Genomic DNA, 22434 nt, shown 5'->3' with positions numbered 1-22434 from the left:
AATCGAGAAGTGGGCATCACATGTCTTGCCGCCTCACTCTACTCCAGCAGCGCCCATCAAGCAGTATTTGCGGGGGTGATAATGTGCCTGATGTGAGCTCTCTCTCTCCTTGTGTGTTATGTGTAAAAAAGGGTAACTTGACCGCTGTGACGTGACGACGTCTGCAATTCATGAGTAAAAACAACTTCAGCCAAGCAGACACGAGCTCTTTTTCATGCTCACTGCGTTCAGGAGAGACTCGATCACCTGCAAAAGCTTTGACAATTGTGAATTAGGAAAAAAACATTAAACACAATCGCTGAACTTCACCAAGTCATAAAAGGTTGATTTCATTCCCACATGAGTGGCCAGAGCAGCCGTTTCATCTCAGCCGACATAATGTCAGTTTTTAAAACTCAAGTCAAAATCCATTTTTACAGACATCGGTCAAACGCGGTTAGCACCCACCAAACTTAATGATGCAGTTCTATTGATTTCTATTGTTTGCTGTATTATTTCTGTTTTACTTTTCCCACACAGCTTTTCTTTTCCACACTTAATATTTTTGGTGACAATATTGCAGTATTATTTCCTACATGCTGTTGTTTTTATGACACCATATGTCCTGCCATTGCACTATTTTCCTCCACTGGGATGCTTGTTGCACAGAATAGTTTTACATCCATAAAAATTATTACTGCGGGAGGATTATCGCTGTCCTCTCTCTCACTCTCGCAGTTCAGTCACGCACCCGTCGTAAATTACGTGCGCATCAATATTTCAGACTAATTAATAAGCCTCTGAGAGCAGGGTTATTGCTAGCGTGGCCTATGTGCTACTGTGTCCAACTGTATTAAGTGAAGGACATGCTGATGAATCAATTATGCTTGTGTCCATTGGTGAAACTAAATGCATAGATGTTCAGTGGAAAAGGTCAAGAGCAGCTGCACTAGAGAGCAGCATGATTAATTTAATAAGACCCAGCCCTCTGGACCTACAGGTTACACAAAGAGCAAAGTGTTACAACACCACTGACCATTTCAGGAAAAAGAAAAGATTAACTCAACCTGCTGCCATGGTTACAGAGGCTAAAACCCATCAGTGGAGAAAGGACATTTTGGAGGTTAAAAGTTAGAGGCAAGACACTAGGTGCAGTCGATAAGTGTCATAATGGAACGCCTGTGACTGTTTGCTGTGCTGGGCTATTGTTGCTACTGAGGTACACACTGACTAAAACCAGCGCATCTTTCAGCAGTAATTTCAGCAACCTGGACAGTGCACACCACTGTCATTTTTCAGGTGTATTTAGAACCACGGTAAACACAGGGAGCATTGAATAAGATTGAATTTTTTTTTTTATTATACACACACAAAAAAAATTGTTTCATGGGTTTCATGGCATTACTCCACAAGTTTTCAAATTCTCTGGTTAAAAATCATGCGGTATCCTGATTAACCTCAGGAGTTCTTAGGTAGGCTCCAAACATGATTTATAAGTTGTCCTCCCACACACAGAATTGAAGTTTATAAAGAAGAATGTGCAGAGAGAAACGCACCAACCTCGCTCACGCTACACACCATGAATACAGAGATTGGAGGGAGGCAAGCCCACAAAGTGGATAAACTGAAAAAAGACAGGCTCAATATAACAGTTCAGACAGTCTGACGGAGTTTTTCCTGCTGTTTTCTATTTAAATAAATGTTTATTGATATATAAAATTTACTGTTCACAAAAATCATACCCAATTATTGATTTGCAATTAGATTTGCAGGGATCCTAATGATAATGTTAGGTGTTAGAAATAGCTGCTGCCATGCATAATGGTCTCTTTTCCTGCTGCAAGCTGTTGCACTTTGTTGGCTGTCATTTGTAATCCAACTTTTTCTTTTTTCTTTTTTTTTTCTTTTATCTCTGCCATTGTTCTTTGCTCTGTACTAGATAAGGAGTACAATTTGTGTGCCAATCTGCGAGCACACTGTGTTATTTTTAGAAAGCCTGCATCCACGCTGTCCTTTTCACCTCACGCCATATCTGTGCACCTTGGCTCTCCCTCTGTGTCTCACTACTTGAAAACCCCTTCTCTAAATAAATGGAAAACAAAAAAAGGAAAGCAGCCTCTCACTATGCTCTTTTTCTTTTCTTTTTTTTCCCTTTAGTTTATGTTCTATGGTAAAAGCCCATGTTCCAAGTTTTCAGGGCTTCATATCTGGAATTAAATCCATTACTAGCCTTTTTGGCTAGCCCTGCTCTTCTGGTGCATGAGAAGATGCTAAAGGATGATTATGTATTCAGCGGGCATATATCTATAGCTCGCATGCTCGCCTTTCTATAACTCGCTCTCCTCCCTCCTATCTATCTGTGATAAATGACACCATTCTCAAAGCCTTTAACTAATTATTTTCCATTAATCCAAGTCAAGCGGCTGCTGTCATCGCTGCCAACTCTGAGCGCATCTTTCACAGACAGAAAAACCCACCAACCCACCTAATATGCACCAAACCAGGCAACCCGTTACTGAAGGAGGTATAGAGGCAGCTAAACCTGGAGTGATGTTGGTGTTACTGTGGCAACAGGAAGAGTGACAGAAGGCTCTATGCGTGTGTAATTAAGCAGTTAGAGGAAATTGGCAGAAGTGACAATCACAGTTCACTTTTAAACTTCGCGAGGTGCGTCACAACCGACAGGTAGAGAACTGTTACATAGTCAGATCCTTTTTTTTTTATATAACCGGTGGTGAGCCTATTCAGATTAGAAAAAAACAATGTAAAACTATACATAAAAATGGGGGTAAAGAACAAATGAAAAACAACCATATGCTGTATATCACTCATACTTTAGTAGATGCAGAAAAAGCTGTTGTTTGTATATTACTTATCTGTTGCAACATAAAATTATAATGAAAAAACTTTATACTTTATAACTTTATAAATCTGAATATTTTGAAACAATGCCTAAAATTTTTTAAAGAACCTGGCATCGCTATACAAATATATATAATCCTGTAAAATAGTCAGATGTCTATTCATATTAATGTACAGAATTCACCTGCTTGCTGCTACTACTGCACATTCACCCAACGTATATATATATATATATATATATATATATATATATATATATATATATATGTGTGTGTGTAAGAGGGTGCAAGATGCTAGCAGGCAAGGCATACATGGAACGTCATAACCAAGTGGCCGGCATAGTGTACAGGAACATCTGTGCCGAGTATAACCTAGAAGTCCCGAGGTCAAAATGGGAGATGCCCCCAAGGGTGGTGGAGAATGACCGAGCTAAGATCCTGTGGGACTTCCAGATACAGACGGACAAAATGGTGGTGGCTAACCAACCGGACATAGTGGTGGTAGACAAACAGAAGAAGACGGCCGTAGTGATCGATGTAGCGGTTCCGAATGACAGCAATATCAGGAAGAAGGAACACGAGAAGCTGGAGAAATACCAAGGGCTCAGAGAAGAGCTCGAGAGGATGTGGAGGGTGAAGGTAACGGTGGTCCCCGTGGTAATCGGAGCACTAGGTGCGGTGACTCCCAAGCTAGGCGAGTGGCTCCAGCAGATCCCGGGAATAACATCGGAGATCTCTGTCCAGAAGAGCGCAGTCCTGGGAACAGCTAAGATACTGCGCAGGACCCTCAGGCTCCCAGGCCTCTGGTAGAGGACCCGAGCTTGAAGGATAAACCGCCCGCCCGAGGAGCGTGTCAGGCTACATTTCACTGTGTGTTATACTTGTATAACTATGCATGTGACAAATAAAGAACCTTGAACCTTGAATGTGCATATAAATATGCAAAACTTGTGGGCCCAGGGTAAAACCTTTGGCACTGTGGCCATTTCATAAGTGCGAAACATTTCACCTCCCACATCCAACTTTATAATCAATGATTAGCAATTAAAAAGGGTCAACATTTAAGTGCATCAGTCTTTTGTGTTAATCTTTGCCACAAAAATCTAAATTACAGAACTCAGTTTCAGTCTACATTTCCCCCTGGTTGTCCATGTCCTACTCTTTATGTAGGACACCCTCGACTGAGTTAGCGTTTGCTAGGATATATGGTGTTCATGGGTACATTTAGGGTTAGGAAAAGTCTTCGGAGAAATAACACAAAGTCCCCCTAGGTGATGAAAAACAGTTTGTGGTGAAAAGAAGACTTACTCTGCCAACTCCTCCAGGCTCCGGTACACATCATCCTCATTCTCAGCAGTATCCTCCGATGGAAAAGGTCTGGCACACACGCACACACACATATGCAGACACACAAAAACAAACAAACAAAAAACAGAGAGTGAGACAGAGTACAAAATGCTTTATCACTGCAACAGCTCAGTGTTCCAGGTAGAAAAATAACTAGTCAGAAACGTCATGTTACATCTGTCAGGTTGCCACTCTTTGCTCCATCATTTCAACAGCACAGGGGCAGAATCTATTCAACAGAGGACCCCATCAGTCACAAACAACATTGTCAAAACACATCAACATACTGCTACTGGCTGATAAAAAAAGAAAAAAAATCTGCCATCTTCCACCAGCCAACCTTCTCAGGAATTCAGGAAGGAATACACTATTTTTTCTTCAGATGGCTAGGCAGGTGGCTCATATATCCTCTCACAGGGTTTTTGGACAGCTTGTCAAGGACCCTCAGGGGCAATGTAAGGGACTGACTATGAAATACAAAAAATGACCAACCTGAATGCAACCTTCACTGCTTACACGAATCAACTGATCCTATGCTGAAATTTCCCTTTCCTGCAAACACTGTCAACAAACAATCCTCCAAAGGAGTAGCAGAGCATAGAAGTGGAAGATTAATCAACTAAATCAATAAACAGCATATCTTTATCTCCAAGATTTCTGCCAACTTTACTCTCAAATGCATGATCAGTGTAGATCTCAAACGACCAACGCTGTTAAATATCCTTTTTTACCAAGAGCAGATTGTGACTGCTGCAGATTATAGCCTATTAGCTTAATGCTGTGCACAACTGAAACCCATTAAAGTCACTGAGGTCATGATCAGTGCTAATCATCAAAACACAAATGGCAGAGAAACAGTTTGTGTATTATTACTACACACACTCTATACCCTAGGACAAACAGTAAACCTTATGAAAGTCTCCAAATCCATAACACTCACGTTGTTTTACAGCTTACACAAATACTACAATTATTATTATTATTTTAATACAATGATAACAGCTTTTAGAAAAGTAAAGCATGGTTTCTTTTTTGGTTTCCCAGAAAAAGCAGAGCACCAGAATTGGACCTTGGACCTCCATTTTATGCCACTGTAAGTGATTTCACTTGCAAGGTATCCCATTTTAGTTTCAGGTGAATCGCATGTTATTCCTCTTTCAACATTAAAGCCGTTCATATGTGGTGATGAGGTATTGTTGTACAATTATGAGGCAATAAGCCTCACTTCTCTGTTTGCCTTTTTTAAAACACTGAGAGTAGAATTAAAGCAGTTAACTCTACTGACATTTATTAAGTCATTTTCAGTTCACTTTTAATTTTTTAATTCTCTAACTGCTGCATCATTTCCCAAATCTGGGATCAAGTATTTCTCAGCTCGTCGTAAATGAACAAATAAAGTGGTGGTTATTTTCATGTGGGAGAATTTAGGAATCAGAGTAGAGCACAAAAGGGACAGCAAATGAAAAAGATGTCACTGTCAAGACTGAGAAGTGAGCTGGAAGCTGATGTGGACTCTTCAGTGATGATACAAGACAAGACCTTCAAAGCTCTCACAAAAGCCCTCTCCTCTCCGTTAGCGCACAGCTTTGAAATCCTTTGACTGTGTTTAATCCTATGATATGATCAGAAGAGTGAGACTCAGTTCCATGCCCTCCTAAAAAGCCAACTGAAGTGGACTGCGTCTCTGTAAAGCTGTGTGTATGTGTGACACCAGTAATTAGCCTTTGTGTAATTAGAACATGTCAGCCATCAGGGTAATGAATGCTCAGCTAGACAGTCAAAGGTCAACTAACACACACGCACAATACTGCATGAGCCGCTTTGGTTTATTTATTCTGCTAACTGTTCCATGCTTAAGTGCTGTAACTTTATTAAAACGCATATTTTCAAAAGACAATTACAAGTACTACTAACACAAAAAACTGCCTCATCTGATTTATGTTACCTTCTCGCTAACTGTTATGAAGCACACAGGGCGCTTTCTCCGGAGTGCAATAACACACCCACATCTGAAGGCCCCCTCCAATGAAATGTGCATTATATTATAAGTTATTAATGGAGTCCCGCAGGGCAAAATTTAATTACATAGTAGTTTGTGGAGATATGCACTCGTATCTATCACCTCTGTGTTGTTTTGCGGAGCCAAGCTCTGTCCGGTGCTGCTGTTTTCATTTCTCTTAATGGTGCAACGAGGTACAATTGAACTATGTTCATAATTTCATCAGTACACCTCTGATGAGCTGTCTCTTGGCTATTCAGTGCTAGAAGGGAAGGGGGGGGGGGGGGGGGGGGGGGGGGGCTAGATTACATGCACGGTTTCCAACTTTCATGCTTTAGGAGTGCGACACCTGCTTTCAGTCTTTGTCTCGCCTTCTCAAGCTGCTCAAACTAATCTCATTGCAAATAAAGCGAAGCCTCGGAGCGCATCCCTGGTGAAGAAAACTGCTACATGTTAAACAGAGGTTTCAGAGGGGGAAGACTGAAACAATTCAGCACCAACTGGTCTCCAGACTTCATAGAAAATGGTTACTCGAGGAGCACATTACCTTTGGAAAATGATTACAATTTCATGTCACTGACTCTTGCATCATTCACCTCATTTCACTGTTTTACTCCAAAATGTAAAAATGCAATGGACACCACATTAATGGGAGCTGGTGAATGATTTGTGTTTAGAAAATGTTAAAGATTTGTTTTTTGCTTGCAGATATATTTTTAATTTTAGTTTTGCCTGTGAATGCATCACATATCTGCAGGAGTCTAATCATTAGTTAGTGGCCATCCACACTGAGTCATGAGCTTCATCACAGCTGTCCAGATGTTTTTCATTTTACTTCATTTTTTTGTTGTTATCCAAAAAGAAAATAGAAGAAGAAACCTTACAGCAGTAAGACCTGGGGTCCCTGCATGCAATGTTTCTCCTGGAAGAAATTCATTATTAAGCATACATATATATGATGAAAAGATGTATCAAATGTAGAATTTATATATATATATATATATATATATATATATATATATATATATATATATATATATATATATATATATATATATAAAATTTACAAATTTATTAGACCATCACCCAACGTAACATTTATGTCACAGCTGCACTAAATTTACAGTTTAACTAATTACAAAAAACATATGTTTCTTTAATGGTTAACCCACCAGTATCTGCAGCCTCTTTAACCCAAATGTATCTATAAAGCTAAAATATAATTATTGTTGTTACCCATGAAGTTACTGTTAAAGCACTTATGTTTGTTTGTTTTGTTTTTTTACAGTTTTGCATCCCTGAACAGAAAAATTAGTCTTAATGCTTTTATGTTATGCTTGATTCATTTTTGACTTCTCAGTGTGCCGACTCAAATTTGGGTATAAAAACACAAATTCAGTTCAGTAACTGCTGCAAGTTTTGGTTTTAAATACATTTTTCCCAGAGTTCTAAAATATCTGTGTTGTGTGTGTTGTTGTTTTAATTTGAATAAGAGGTGCTCTAATAAATTTGTTAAGCACTGTATACTATATGTTTTTTTGTATTTATATTTTTTCTCATTTAAAAGTACTTTGAAAAGAGACTAAAAGAGATTCAGTATTTTTGTAATTGTAGCCATGTATAACCAATGAATTTGGTGTCTTTATGTGTTTTTGCCTACTTTTAACCATTGAGGTATTTCTTTTTTATTTATTTGAATGCTTTTTTACTTTAATTCATAGCAGGTGAATGATGAATTGGATGATTCAACTTTTAAATATTATAGTCGCTTTTGTTATTTGATTTGAAACATCCCATGGTCAAACCACAAGAGGTAAAAAATCTGTTTAAGCACAGATAAAGCATTGTTTTGCTTTGGTTTTTTGTTTTTCTTACTTAACAATTTTCATAAATCAGAGTTCTCATCTTACACATTGCAGCTCTTCTTCCTTTCTCACTGAATTACATTACTGTAATGAACCCCAATGTCTTTGTGATCATGTCTAATTTATTCCACACTCTTCTGGTGTAATGGGAACTGTTAGTGCAGGTGTCCTGTACAAATCCGCAATGAGCCAGTCCCATTGATCCATTATTGTCAAACAGCAGAACAACAGTGTAGATGTTGTGTGTGAAAGCAGCTCAAATGGTCAGCAATGGAAGCAGTTTCATGTCCCAGGACACGGCTTCATTTCTGCAGGGGTCGATAAATCGCTGGAGCTCCAGCAAGCTTCCGCACTTTGCTCACTTTGCTACTTATTGTACCATGCTTGTCTATAAATCTCCCCATTCTCCCTGAAAACCCACTGCTACAGTTTCATTTCCTGGGGAGGGGCAGTGTGTGCAATCAGCATGTGAATAGGAGGGTTTTTTTTCTTTTTTTTCTGCAGAGCTGGATTCACAGCGCTTACAGAGAAATTAGCACATGCAGTACAGTCAAATGGTATATAAGAAAAACAGAAACGGGCATGCAACATGATGACTGTGTACTAATAAGCGTGATGTTCAGTGGTGTAAAGGGGCACAAAATAAACACAGTTAGACAGACGAAGTGTGTTTTACTATTCCTTATATCCTAAATAACAATAGATAAGTTCATAAACTAATACATATGTCAACAGGCAGATTTTGTTACTTTTAGACAGATGCAAGAACTTCCTGCTTCCCTTTGTTCTGTGTTTATGCTAAACTAAGCTAGCTAGCTATATTCTTCAGATTTTTAATTATCATAGAATATACATCAATATTCTAATGCAGTTCTCAGGAAGCAGAGATGGAGATGTCATCACCAATTCCTTATTTAGAAAGCAACTATGCTGTTTAGACATTGTTACACACACCTCCTACCATCTTTGTTCACCTGCTCTGTCTCTTCTCTCTGTCGTTTCTCCCTATAGCTGACTGGCTAAAGGATCTACATCTGCATGTAAAGAGGGAGAATGTTGGACAAATTTTCACTGCAGTTTTTTTTCCAACCTTTTGTATCATGTCTGGAATTTAAGAGGAAACTTCAAAAAGAATGCCTCATTTTGCAGATTTTGACCCAAAACAAAGGGTTAAAAATGTTATAGTCTAGTTTTGGTCTCAGTTGCTTCTTCATTTAGCATATCTCGCAATTTTTCTGTAAGTCTTCTTTCAGGGAAGCTCTTTCTTATCCTTTGAGCTATACTGTAAATGCTTATCCATGAGCATGTAGCAAATTTCAAACAATGATTACAGAGTCTGATTTTTATTTTTGTTTATTACACTGATTAATTAACTCAAGTCAAACTTGGGTTTTGGTGATCTGAAGAAAGACTTTGGGTAAATCTGATGAAATATTTGTGACTGCCTGGAGGGAAGCCATAAAACTTTCAGTTTTCAAACTTCTGATATGATTAACCAAGATAAATAAATCTTTAAAAAAAATTATCAAACCAGGGCTTCTTGGCTTGTTAGGCAAATGTGCAAACCACCATGAAGCCACTATAATATTTAAAAAGTAAACATTCACAAATGTAAATACATTGCATGTGACAATATCACACTGGAGGATCATTATATTATGTCAACTTCCTGATCAGATCAGTCTATGTGGTGATCTGAGGTGTCCCACACTCTATGACCTGATCCCTCAGAGGCCAGGAGATACTGTACACTCAAACAGCAGGGATCAGTGATGAATTAGGACACAAGCACAAGCGGGTTGAAGGTTACAGTAGGAGGATAGTGTGTGTGGGCGGTAGGGTGGCTGTCTGGAGGGGGCTTGGGGTGACAACAGGGCAGAGGATGATGCAGGCTTATACTGCAGATAAGCCGTAAGAAAGCCAAGGTCAACACGTTTGACACACAAAAAGATGAGAACATGAGGCTTAAAAAAAAAAAAAGAGGATTTGTAGTTTTGTTACTGAAGAAGACAACGTCAATCATGAAGGCAAGCAGAATAAAATAGAAAATAAAATGGGACCAGTTAAGGTTTTAGTGCTAAAAATATGTTGTAGGAGAGGGTTAAAATAATGCATCATCACATTTTAAATTTTGTTCTTTGCTAAATTGTCTGTTATGTGTAGAATTTGTTCCTGTTTCATCATCTGAATCTATGAAAAATGCCACAGATAACCACAATGCTTTTTCATCAAGGTTCTTAAAGAGCTATTAGACAAAATTTGGCAAATCTCAGTGCTGTGTGCAGTGTGTCTGAATAAAGTGAACGAGTGAAGGACAAAAGAAGAAGTGGCAGACCTAAAAAGTATCTACAACAGACGAACAGTATGTGAACGCCATATTCTTAAAAATAGGAAAATGTCCAGTAAAGACCTGACACAGGGCCTGAGAGATACATCTAGCCCTTCAGTTGATCTGTCTGTGTGGAGGAGGTACACAGAGATACAACAGTGAGTGTCTACAGATGGAGGCTGTCATGGTTTGGGGCTGCATTTCAGCCAGTGGTGTTGGGTATACTGTCAAAATCAATGGAATAATGAATGTGGAAAAGTCCCATTAAAAATGTAAAACACATAAGAGCACTTAATGTCCTTCAAGTTGCATGGAGAACTATTCCTGGAGAGGAAATACAAGAACGGTTCCCTAACAGAGTTCAGGATATGCTGAAGAATAAAGGTGGTCATACCAAATTTAGATGTTCAGGCTTGTTAGAATGATACAAAGTCAGTAAATTCCATAAATGTTTAAATGTTCAATAAATCACTGCACCTATTTTCCATTTCCAAAATTTAAAGAAATGAGAGGTGACTATAGACAGAAATTACACCAAAGGAAAATCAGCAGGTTCCAGGAAATGTGTGAAATCCTGAGTGATTTTATCCTGAGTGCATTTCTGTGCAATTACGTGTCTGCATGGAGAAATAAAGCCTTAATGCCCGACTCTGGCTGGAATGCTGACACAGAAACAAAGACATGAACTACTGAGCTCTGATTACAGCGAACAGACAAGATCAATGCGCTTCAACAAAACATCAAAGTCATGCCTGTGGCAATGTTATCCAACGATTAACACATTGAGGAACTTTCCAATTGGTCTACAGTTCAATGCATTGCCACAATGTGCTGTCTGTGAATGCACATTTAAGATTGTGGAGTTACCATCTGGACATCGAGCCCTCCAATCTGAGGAGCCTAAGCTGGAAAAGAGCTTTAAAATTGCTCTCTAAAAAAACCCCTCCATTCCACAATATTCTTCTCAATCCAATTTCTAAAACAACCTTTCATGCACTGCTTGTGTTTGTGTGTAGCGCAACTAATTCAATCCAAATATATCAAGTCAAAATCCAGTCAAATAATGAAAGGAACTTTGTCAGGATTTTTTTTCTTCTTAATGTCTTTTCTTAATATTGAGTCACCTATTACATTTTTTTTAAATGACAAAACTGATGAAATCCCTGTTTGTGCTGTACTTGAGGGGAAAAAGAAAATCAATGGTTTGCTACTCTGATAGTTCATTTTAATATTCACCTCGAACTCACCTGCGAAATGTAAATTTAAGTCACCACATCTACGGCTAGCATTTAGCATTAATTTTCTGCATTCTGGGATTTTCTTTTCTTTTTTTAATGTTAACTATTCGGCTTTAGAGGTGGCCTGAAGAGTTAGCTCTGAGGGAGTGAAAACAGTGTGCCACGATAAATCCTACCACACTTATCGATACAGCTTAAAAACCTGTAAAAATAAAAAGGTAAAAGCACATCACAAGTATGCGACTTGCTTTTGCTTGCACTCCTCACTGCTGAAGCTTGAAATGTTCTTGTGACTGTCATATTCAATAATTACTTTTCAAGTCATTATATTCTACAAATTTACCATGGATAAGAAATATATTCATATATACATACTTGCTTAAACTAAATATATGACACAATGCTAATAACAAAAACAAAGCGCTGACTTAGAATCGAGACTAAGAAATATTTCTAAAAAGCTTGAGGAGAAACAAAAAGACTTCTACTTGAGTGATAATTTATTTAACTGAAAAATAATAAAATAATAATATTAAAAACAATTAACTCTTTATTATCTTTGCAAAAGTTTAAAATTGTCATTTGCTTTTCTGAGAATAGATCACGTTAACATAACAAAATTTTAACAAGCATCTTAGCAGTACTTTTAATTTCCAGCCACTTATCAAGACAACACTTTGTATTATGCCATTCCTCTTCTGACACATTTCCCTTAGGATTTAGATGAGTGTACTCTTTAATATCAATATTCTTTTGTTCTGGCCAACAGTGAAATGTGACCCTACTTAATAAAGTCATTTTTTAGTCATTGTGATGAAGTTCTCATTTGTTTTGCTGGGGAGCAGACTAAGAGGTCAGTACTTACTTTTAGACCAAACAGCTCTGGGTTACTAAAGGCAAATACCTACTGCTTACCTTTCAAGCTTTTCTTTTCTGTCTGCTTTTACACTACAACTACAGTAAGACGTCTGAAGTGATATAATTCAGAGTATGCATCGATTCTTAATTTTATTCTCTTGTAATAGTTTTTTTCATCCTGTTCAGGTTCCCTCTGTATTTATCCACTGCCTGGTTGATACCTTGCAGTAAGTTAAGGGGGACTGTAGTGAATATTTTCATATTTCACTGAAACAAAAGTAAAGTTTAATAAAGCCTGGGTATTCAAAGTGCTGTTGTTAAATTTATATTAAAGTAGACTAAAGTCTGGATCAGTCACATCATGCCTACATCACCCAAAGTCACAGTTATGTTAAGAAAAGACATAGGGCAGAAGCTAAAATGTCTTTAAAAACATAGCTATAGAATCTACGATAGTCCCAGTTATAGCAGAGAAAAGAGGTACGACCTCCAAAACTATCTAGAACTGTGACTTTAGCATTGTGGCGGCTGATCAATCAGTTAAAGGGCAAACACTCCAAAAATAGTGAAACTCAAAAAACTGAAAAGTTACTAAAAGTAAAATAAGTTGAGAATAAAAAGTCCTGTGATTTACAATGAGGTCAAATGAGCATTGATTTTGACACCTCACAGCAAAATGGTCAGCATGCACAAGCAGTGAATTAGCCAGCAGTCAGCGGGTTATGTTGCCTTTATTAATGTCATGGGACCTGCTTTCTCTCTGTCACTCTCTCGCTCCCTGTTTCCTTCCCCTCCCTTCATTTCCTGGCACAGCTCCTAACGGCTGTGCTCCATCAACTCATTACTCAGACAGATAAAATGTCTTTTTATGTGTTGCCGGTGAGCCACCGAGCTCCAAGCAGATCAAGCAAATGACGAGAACTTAGGAGCCCATTCCAATAAATGGGGAGAACTCTCTCAACTTCGCCATTACTTGAGACTAAAAATGACTACTCTTGCATGGAATGAAGTATTCTGACTGCGAACGACACAGCGCTGTCTGAGTGACAGATGGGAATGTATTGTCAGTCATTTCTGTCCTGCATGATAATGTGGAGGTTGAATGCTGCTGCTAATTGCCTAAAATGTAAATTGAATTTCAAATGAGCAGCAGACGTTAATAGCTACATCCATTTTAAAATAGGCTGGTAAGAAAAGAAAATGTGGAATCGTTCCAAATGGCTTCTTTGACGCTGATATTTGGAAGTGCTTCAGCTGTCTAAAAGACAAATGAGAGAGAAATGAGACTCATACCTGATGCCTTTGATTTGTGCAATGCTGTGGTGGGAGATCCTCGACAGAGCGGAGATTACCTGAAATAAACAAAGACATGAAACGTTAGAACAATTAAACTACAAATTTCTTTCATCTTTGCTCTTATGTTTGAAGACCTCTAATGAACTAAACATTCAGTTACAGTTACGGTAACCACAGATTACAGTAACTGACTCATGATGTCATCTTAAAAGGCTGTGATCACACTGAATACCAGAACACAACCAGTTTGTTGACTTGCCAGTAACCAGTTTTGTGTCCCTTAACCTTTGATTCCATGAAAATCAGCCATACGTCTCTGTGCTGCATGTAACAACTCTGTTACAACAAGCCTACTTAGTAATACGTTTCACTAAGTAGTAAACCATATTACTAAACACTGACTTATGGAGTGTCCTTGAGCACAACATATCTGAGATATGGGAACGTGTGGCCTACAGGCTCCTCGCTCCCTATTTTCCATAAGCATCTTCTCTTGAGCATTTGTAGAATGACTGTAACTCAGGGGCAGTGCAGGTCATCTGCTAACTGGAAGGTTGGGGTTTTGATCCCTGGCTTCTCCAGTCTACACACTGAAGTATCTTTAGACAAAATATTGAACCCCAAGTTTCTCTGTGATGTTCTCATCAGACTGTGAATGTGTAGGAATGCTAGATAGAAAATGGTAAAAGAGAAAGTGTTGGGTGATTGAGGCATGTTGTATAAAGCGCTTTGAGTATACAAGTAGAGTAGAAACGCACTATATAAGAACCAGTCCATTTACCATTTCAGTGGTGTCAGAGGAAAAGTTAGAACAGTGCTCCAAATTTCAACTTTTGTTTTTGTGTTATGGCATTTTGTTGTGAAGCACTTTGAAATGTGCTTTACAGATAAAACTTTACTTATTTATTGAATTTAAACTATACCAGCTGGCTGTGAAATGCTTTGTTTTCATACCGCTACACCTTTACCCCCAATGTACAAGGCTGTGTCCACCACTTTCTGTAAAACACAAGCATCACACACATTTACGGCAATCTTTTTTTCTTGCAATACATTCTGATATGCTACTAAGAATTCACCATTAAGACATCTTCATTGCATCTCTGCATAATACTGTCGAAAGCAGTCTTCTAACACTAAAGCAGCTCCAGGCGGCTTCATTATACTGTGTTCCATTTTTGTTTCTTGTTATGCACCACGTAATTATTCTAATAACAAATCAGAATTGAAAGACTTTATGATTTATCATATAAGCGATTGATCGTTTGTGTCCATTTCGATGGATTTTAACAGACAGGCTCCAGAAAGAAAAGAAAAAAATCAAAGGCAACAACAGAAAAAGAAAAGTAAAAGACACCAGAGGGGAAGAGCCACTCGCATTTACATCGTATATGCTGCAATTAAACAAAACACACTCCTTGCAGCTCCTCTGTTCTTTGAGGGTGATTATCGAACCTTACTTGAGCGTTTCTTAGCAACCCCTCTCATGCGTATGCAGCACCACACAGGACTGTGTGTAAACATAATGCAGGCCACCATGTTAATAGTAACATTCAAAGACATGCGGTGCAAAGCCTCAGCTAGGTGGCTGGCAGCTTTTTTTGTAAAGCCTCCATACTTTAGCTTTTTAGTTTTAAACGCTCAAATGTGTCTGTGCATGCATTTAAGTTGATTTGTTGCTGCTTATGAGTCACACGCAAGTGGGCTTACGCTAAGGACTGCAGATGGTGCGCTTGCAGGCCCTACAGAGGCTAGTTCAGGAAGATGAGGACCACCGCCCCAAAACACACGCACACACACAGACACACTCACACACAAAAAAAACACAACCCCCTGTCTCCTACGCCTCATTACCCACTCCTGGGTGTATTTCGGGTTGTAACACCGTGGCAATGCCAGATGTCTCCTCGACAGGGAGGACAAAATTGTTCCTTGGCAGGTGTGCCATCGACAGTGTCTCATCAAATTCCCTCTTCTCTAAACACACAATGTGGCACCTCAACGCCTTTAGTATTTAACATTCAACTTGAGCACATGTTAATGGCTGTTATGAAGCGAAGACCATCAATTTCGAGCTGTGGAGTGCTTGTGTTGAAGTGCTGTTGTCCACTCTCTCTATTCAAGGTGTTCTTGTCTTTAACATATTCAGTTACACGGAGTGCATATATGTCACATTCATTTACATCAAACCACTCTAGAGGGGGAATCCCTTTATTCAACCAGATAATAGGAGGTTATTTCTCTGAGCTGCTAAAGACCTGCGTAATGGAGTGTTTTGGTCGTGCTTAATGGTTTCAACACAGGGTCAGTCTAACATTATATACCTTCTTTACATATAGATTTGCAATTAAAGGAAATTAAAGGAAAGATACTGCAGTGTTAGGCCACCACATGCTGCCTGACCAGCTTCAATTCAAGTTGCTGTTGAATGTCTCCATCAGTCTGCTGACAGGCAGAAGCATTGTTTTAAAAGATCCCTAATTTAGTATTTTAATCATGATGGTGGAGATGTCTTGCTTCTTTGCTGAAATTTTCACATGGATATTCAGCTTGTTAGAGATCTGGCCATTGTCTTTTTACTCATCTATACGGTGTTTTGGTGATTTTGCCAAGGTTGCATAATCAGAAACGAGTTGTTATGACTGCAGGACGCAAAGGGCAAAGCTTCAATTATTATGGCTGATTATCACCGAAAAGCCTAAAAATGGCATTCAGGACAGCATTAGTTTGTTTACAGGATAAAAGCGATTACTGAGAACAACTATGGATTGAGTTTTCAGAGACAAAGATAACAGTATGCCTTCTATAGTGTGAAGGTCCCCTTTATGAAGAGACTAAGGGATTATATTTTTGTTTTAACTTGACACCTATTTGTTTACTGTAAATAGAGATGGAGGCAAAAAAGCAAAAAGAGACAGATAAAGATGTGGAAAGAAGCAAGGGAGTAGATAGAAAAGATTACTATGTGTCTTTGTTTCAGGTGTCTGTGTTTAGGGTATTTAAGAAATCACTGAGGATAAACCCATTGTGCTGCTTGGTGGCATTTTGCCCACTTGGCAAAGCTGCAGGAAGGGAACGCATCTGGCAAACTGCCCCATCATCATTATTGAGGGTTTTTTTTGTCTTATGAGCCTACATATTCTTTGTTGAAGGGTGAGAGACAGATGACAAAATTTAAAGACAGAGCAAAGACAAAAATGTAAAATGCGAATGAAACAAGAGGATGAACGGGTGTACGCGCTTGGCATTTAATAGCAATTAATATTTCATGCTGCCTGCCGTGATCAGCTGCACTCAGATCTGGCTAAACACAGGTGCCTCGAGCCAGGTTTGCCCAGGTTCAAAGGATAGCAGAGCCACTGGCTTCGAGCCAGAGAGGTCACAGCAGGGCCAGAGCCCGTGTGGCCTGAGGAGAGTGTGTGCCAGCACTGAGCATGCTAGTGTGACTTTCACACATCACAGGGTAAAGTCTATTAATATTAAATCTCAAGTTTCCTCAACATGAGGAAGTTTGTTCTCTTTTCTTAGTTCATGTTGGCTTCACACATCATAATGCGAAAAATATGTTCTCAGTACTTGGAGCCATGGCAGCTCGTGACTCACGCTAGCTTTGGTAAGAAATGCTAATTTGCAATCTGTTTTCAGGGCAGCTGAAGGAATGAAAAACTGTTCGCATGTACTGCTTATAATGAGGATTACGCTTCTTATTAATCTATTTAACGTACAGTTATTGTTTCACTATTGATGTCAACACATCACAAAGCTGTAAGACTATAAAAGGAATACAAGGGATACTGAAAGGATAACTTCAGGGGAGCATCCCTTTAATAGCTGGTCTTTTTAAAAAACCCTTTCTTTTTCTTCTTCTCCTTCCTTTTTTTTAAGAAACAGACTTGTTTTATCTCTTTTATAAGGTTACTGCTTCCAGCCTTTGCTCAAAGGTTGCTTGTCAGTCTCTCTTACTTTCTTCTCTTTGCCCATGTTTCTGTTTTCCATTCTACCTCTAATACACTCTCTTCAGCCGCTTCTGATCCTTTAGTTCAGTCAAAGCCTTTGAGTCCACGCACATTATTAATTCCCCTCTCATCTTGTACTCCCCGGGGGATCCTAACTCTACTGCTCGCTAGAGAATAAAGCCTCTTCTGCCCCTCTAGGAATATGGAAAATACAAGTCACACGATGGAGTAATATTGCAGGTTTTTAAAGCCCCGAAACCATGATCTCACCTTTAATCAGCACCCCCAACAAGCCTCTGGCATTCCCTAACCCATGGGTGACCCTTATTGTCAGACAAGATGAATGCAATTGAGGATGCACGTTAAGTCTCACAGCCTCAACTTGTGCTCACGGTTTTCTGCGCATGACCGAAATGTAACGTTTATAGCCTGTTTACTGCATAGGAAGGTGCGTGTGTGTGTATGTGTGGAGGAGAGAGAAGGGAAGGATGGGGGAGAGGGGATAATGGTTGCATCTGTGGACTGACGGGGCGAAGCCAAGTGTTTGCAAACACACCGACCTTACATGTCTCCAGACTCGCCACATGTGGCCTGTGTCCCAGCTGGGCGCCAAGCGACACCGCATGCGACCACCCTGCAGCCAATCAAAAGACCTGCACAACACGGGTTCCCCCTGGCAACCGGGGCTCGACTAAATTTGCATGGTCATCAGTTACCGCACTGATCAAATCAAAACTGCAGCCATATGCTATTAACAGTGGGAGGGTGTGGCTGTGATTTGATTAAGATCTGAACACAAGAAGACAGTCCGTCACAAACACACGCACACCCCTTTGCCAATTATATTTAGATCTGATGAAGTTATGACATGATTATGTGTCTGTGAAAGTTCTGATTATACCTTCTGCTGCAAATCAGTGCAAGTATTGGAAGCTATCCAGCAAAGAGGAAGAATTAATTAAAAATTCAGGACATTACTTTTATTTTTCTCTTTTCTCTCACTGGGCTCCTGCTCAAACAGCTAACTCCCTAATAGTGTGATATATTTATGAAGGATTCACACTTTGATTGGACAGCATTGCTATGCTCATGCCAGTCTGCCTAAGTTGTAGGCAAAAACCAAAAGGGGCACAGAGTGGGAGAGCTGAGAACAGATGGCTGAGTGGGAACCCTGTGTGCCCATCAATAATAGACACACAAAGTAGGGAAAGCAGAGTCTGTGTGTGTGTGTGTGTGTGTGTCTCCATCCGACTGTCCCACTGCCACTGGGAGTTTCAGCATTTTACAAACCTCCTCTTATCCTCTGCCTCCCATCCTCTCCCCACCTCTGCCTTTGCCTTTTTGTTCTCTTTTACATTTTCTACACAATTCACAGAAAATTCTCCTGAAAAGTAGGGCTGCCACGATTAGTCGACTAGTCACGATTACGTCGACTATCAAAATCGCCGACGATTAATTTAATAGTCGACACGTCGTTTGACGCTTTGTAAGATCCCAAAAGACGCAGGATGAAGTAGTAGGATTTAAGAGTGTAATAACGGACTGAAACAGAAGATGGCAGCACTGCATGTACAAGGATGCCAGCTGCCGTTAAACCCCGAAGAAGAAGAAGCTGTGTCCCAGAATTCATAGCGCAGCCCAGCGCAGTTTCCAACAATGGCGGCAGCTAGTTAGTTTTAATATTACTCTTATTATTCTTTCTGGGTCACAAAATAAACGTTTAACATATTTTCAGGCGAGAATGTAGCTGTGTAAACCTCAAATATCTGCTCAGTTTATCAAGACACCACATATTTTCAAAAGCGCTCCGACTGTTACCCACTAGCTCGATAGCGAGCCGGGGGCGAGGCTAACTAGAGCCGTGAGAACACCGGACTCCCAGCAAATCGTCTTCAAACCCACCACCGTCTTTCGCTACTCAGGTTAAACATATATAAGTCACTTAGATAACTTAAAAATGTTATTGTTTGGCTTTTTTAGTATTTTATTTGTTCCTGAGTAAATCTGTTTGGCTGAGATTAAAGTTGAAAAGAGATTAAAGATGCTCGAGAATATACTCCGGTGTCCTGTTATATTTTAGATAGCAAGGAGTTTATTAAACTCCACTAAAACAATCTGCAAATTTCATTTAAATTTGATAAACTATCATCTTGTCTTTATTTTTAGTTAGCACATACCTTAAACGCTTAAAGCTGTAAGCTAATGATAGTTATATAAGAGCAGATGCTGCTAGTGCAATAAGCTGTACGTTTTACGTCCAGTGGATGATGATCTGATTAGTCGACTAATCGCAAAAATAATCGGTGACTAGTCGACTATCAAAATAATCGTTTGTGGCAGCCCTACTGAAAAGCTTCCGTCACGTATCCCATATATGAGCGATAAACACCAGTGTGCAGTGTACACACACATAACTTAAAGGCCCAAAAGAGTTGATTACTTTTTTTATTGCATAAAGGCTCTGTGTACACAGGACAATAAAAAAGGCGATAAAGAAGAAATAAGTTTACTTCAAGTCAAACATCCAAAACTACAACTGAAACAAACTATATAAATAGAAATACTATGGAGGAGGAAAGGGCATTAAACCAGTTATAAATCAAGCTGAGCCCAACAATATTGGGTAACAGCCTAATTAAGCAGGCTAGAAAGTAAACACTTATTCTCAGCTAACAGAAGTGCACTGATGGCAATAGTCTGCTACAATCCATACTCTTAGGCAGAAGAAAGCAATACAAGTTATCTAAATATTTAAATGAAACAAGAATTCAGAAACACATCAACGATATTTCTGTATATCAAGAGTATTAAGAATGCCTGTACACATGCTTTTTCGCGCAATTACCATTCAGCCAACCATGTTAAAGCGGCGCAACACATTCAGTCAATACAAGTTGGAAGCTTCAATTAATTTCCATACCAAACATTAGAATGATGGAAAACATGATCTGACAGTGGAATGTTTGTTGGTGCAAGATTGCCTGGTTCATCGCGCATTCCTGAAAATGCTGAGAGATACTGTATCTCTCAGCATTTTTCACATATAAAGAGTAAACTCTATAAACAGTTAATGATGTGAAAAGCAACAACAAAATGTAACCAACCGTTCTCTGGCCGAAAGTACCTTGTCAATAAGAGGTAAGATAATTGCGAGACTGGATGGTGCTGATAGAGTACCTCAGTTAACCACTCTGTGCAACTCTGCTAAGTAGATAAACATCCCAGAACGCACATAATGTCCAACATTGAAACAGATGGTTGAGAAGAGTTGGAGACCATGTCGTGTTCCACTCCTGTCAGCCAAGAATACAAATTTGAGGCTGCAGTGGTCAAAGGCTCACCAATGGTGCGTGAAATGTTTTCTTGGCAGTCTTTGGACCTGTTAATACCAATCAATCATAGTTTAAATGCCACAGCCGTTCTATGTATGCTTGCTAACCATGTGTATGGACATGATTTACAATCTTTTCATGTTTACGTCCAGCTTGACATCAGATAATTTCACAAAGCAAGAGTCATCTTAAAAATCGTACATAAAAATGACAATGAGTGTACTTCAGTATTCTGCCCAAACTCCAGATCTACAGCCAATAGAATAGCTTTGGGAGGTGGTAGAACAAGATACTGGGGGTGTGAATGTGCGGCTGATAAATCTGCAGAAATTATGAAGTTAAACAATCAAGTCAACATGAACCAGGATCACAAAGATTTATATTCATTGTATATTTTGTAAAACTATTAAAAAAACAATAGTAACTGAGGTAGTTTTGAGGGCATGCTTGTACAAAATATAAAATGTTGGCTCTGTTTATATTAAATCCTTACTTCTACTTTCACCATTCTCCAGACCCACGAATCATGGGCTGTATTTGACCAGCATTGTCTTTCTATTCAAGGGACATCATGACTCACTGTGATCAGTCTCAAGCATCGCGCTAGAAATTACTGAATGCCATCGGGAGCTAGGCCTGTGTAAATCCTGATTGCAGACAGATTGGCACTTGCCACACTGCACTAAATCCCCTCAATGTGGACCTTCCAGCTGCTTGATTACAGGGGATTTTACTGGGTATGTCTGTGCAAGAAAAGCCTCTGGCTTGGCCTGCGGGTCTGAAAGAGTGCTGCTGCTGACCCTAAGGACCCCAAGCACTATGGATGCCAGACAAAATGGCTCTAAGCTTTTTTCAGGGTAGTTAGCCCACACATGAAATGCACATCATTCCTACCTATCCCACTGACTGAACTTAATATAACACAGGTAATTCTGAAGGTTTTTTTGTCTATTTTGAAATGCATATCCTACCACCACCAATGAACTATTGATGTAAAAATGTACCAACAAATCAATTTTAGAGCTTATTTAGGTTTAAGGACCTCGAACATCGATTCGATCTGAACCTGCGCTGCTTGAAGGGAAAAGGGCAACAGTGGCTAACATGTGCAAATTATACTCAATAGATCGTTTTGGCCTGGTCAACACCTGCCGATGTGCTGCAGCCATGTCCATGACCTGTCCCATTTCACGCTATATCACCAGACATGTGCCTGCTCGCTTGTGCGTGACTATGCCTGTTTTGTGTATGCTGTACATGTGTGTATCAGCACACACACACTCAAGATGTGTACACATTTTCCTCCTTTTTCCCCCCTCTTTCTTTCACACACAGTAATAGAAACAGCTCAATGCTGCACCAGCTTGTAAATAA

General features: G+C 39.3%; 2 protein-coding genes across 9 annotated transcripts in view; both read right to left on the bottom strand.

Annotated features, from left to right (window-relative positions):
• vav2 (vav 2 guanine nucleotide exchange factor) overlaps window positions 1-22434 on the bottom strand; it is a 193540-nt gene that overhangs the window by 47513 nt on the left and 123593 nt on the right. For all 7 annotated transcript variants that reach the window (XM_082538844.1, XM_082538846.1, XM_082538845.1 and 4 more), the window contains exons 3-4: window positions 13770-13828; window positions 4149-4217 (exon numbers count right to left, since the gene is read on the bottom strand). In XM_082538844.1, the coding sequence (XP_082394970.1) occupies window positions 4149-4217; window positions 13770-13828 (128 nt within the window). The remainder of the gene's footprint in view (window positions 1-4148; window positions 4218-13769; window positions 13829-22434) is intronic.
• Window positions 1-22434, bottom strand: part of LOC309709922 (uncharacterized protein) — a 322961-nt gene that overhangs the window by 184350 nt on the left and 116177 nt on the right. Inside the window, exon 1 of one of the 2 annotated variants that reach the window (XM_082538907.1) lies at window positions 19913-19937. The exons of the other annotated variant lie outside the window; for it this stretch is intronic. The gene's annotated coding sequence lies outside the window, so the exon portion shown is untranslated. Of the gene's footprint in view, window positions 1-19912; window positions 19938-22434 lie in introns of those variants that run through there. 2 annotated transcript variants of the gene reach the window in all.

This window comes from Aulonocara stuartgranti (assembly GCF_965226115.1).
Source record: "Aulonocara stuartgranti genome assembly, chromosome: 7".
Taxonomy (NCBI): domain Eukaryota; kingdom Metazoa; phylum Chordata; class Actinopteri; order Cichliformes; family Cichlidae; genus Aulonocara; species Aulonocara stuartgranti.
Note: the sequence above shows the minus strand (reverse complement) of the source record. Positions and strands in the feature narration are given on the sequence as shown.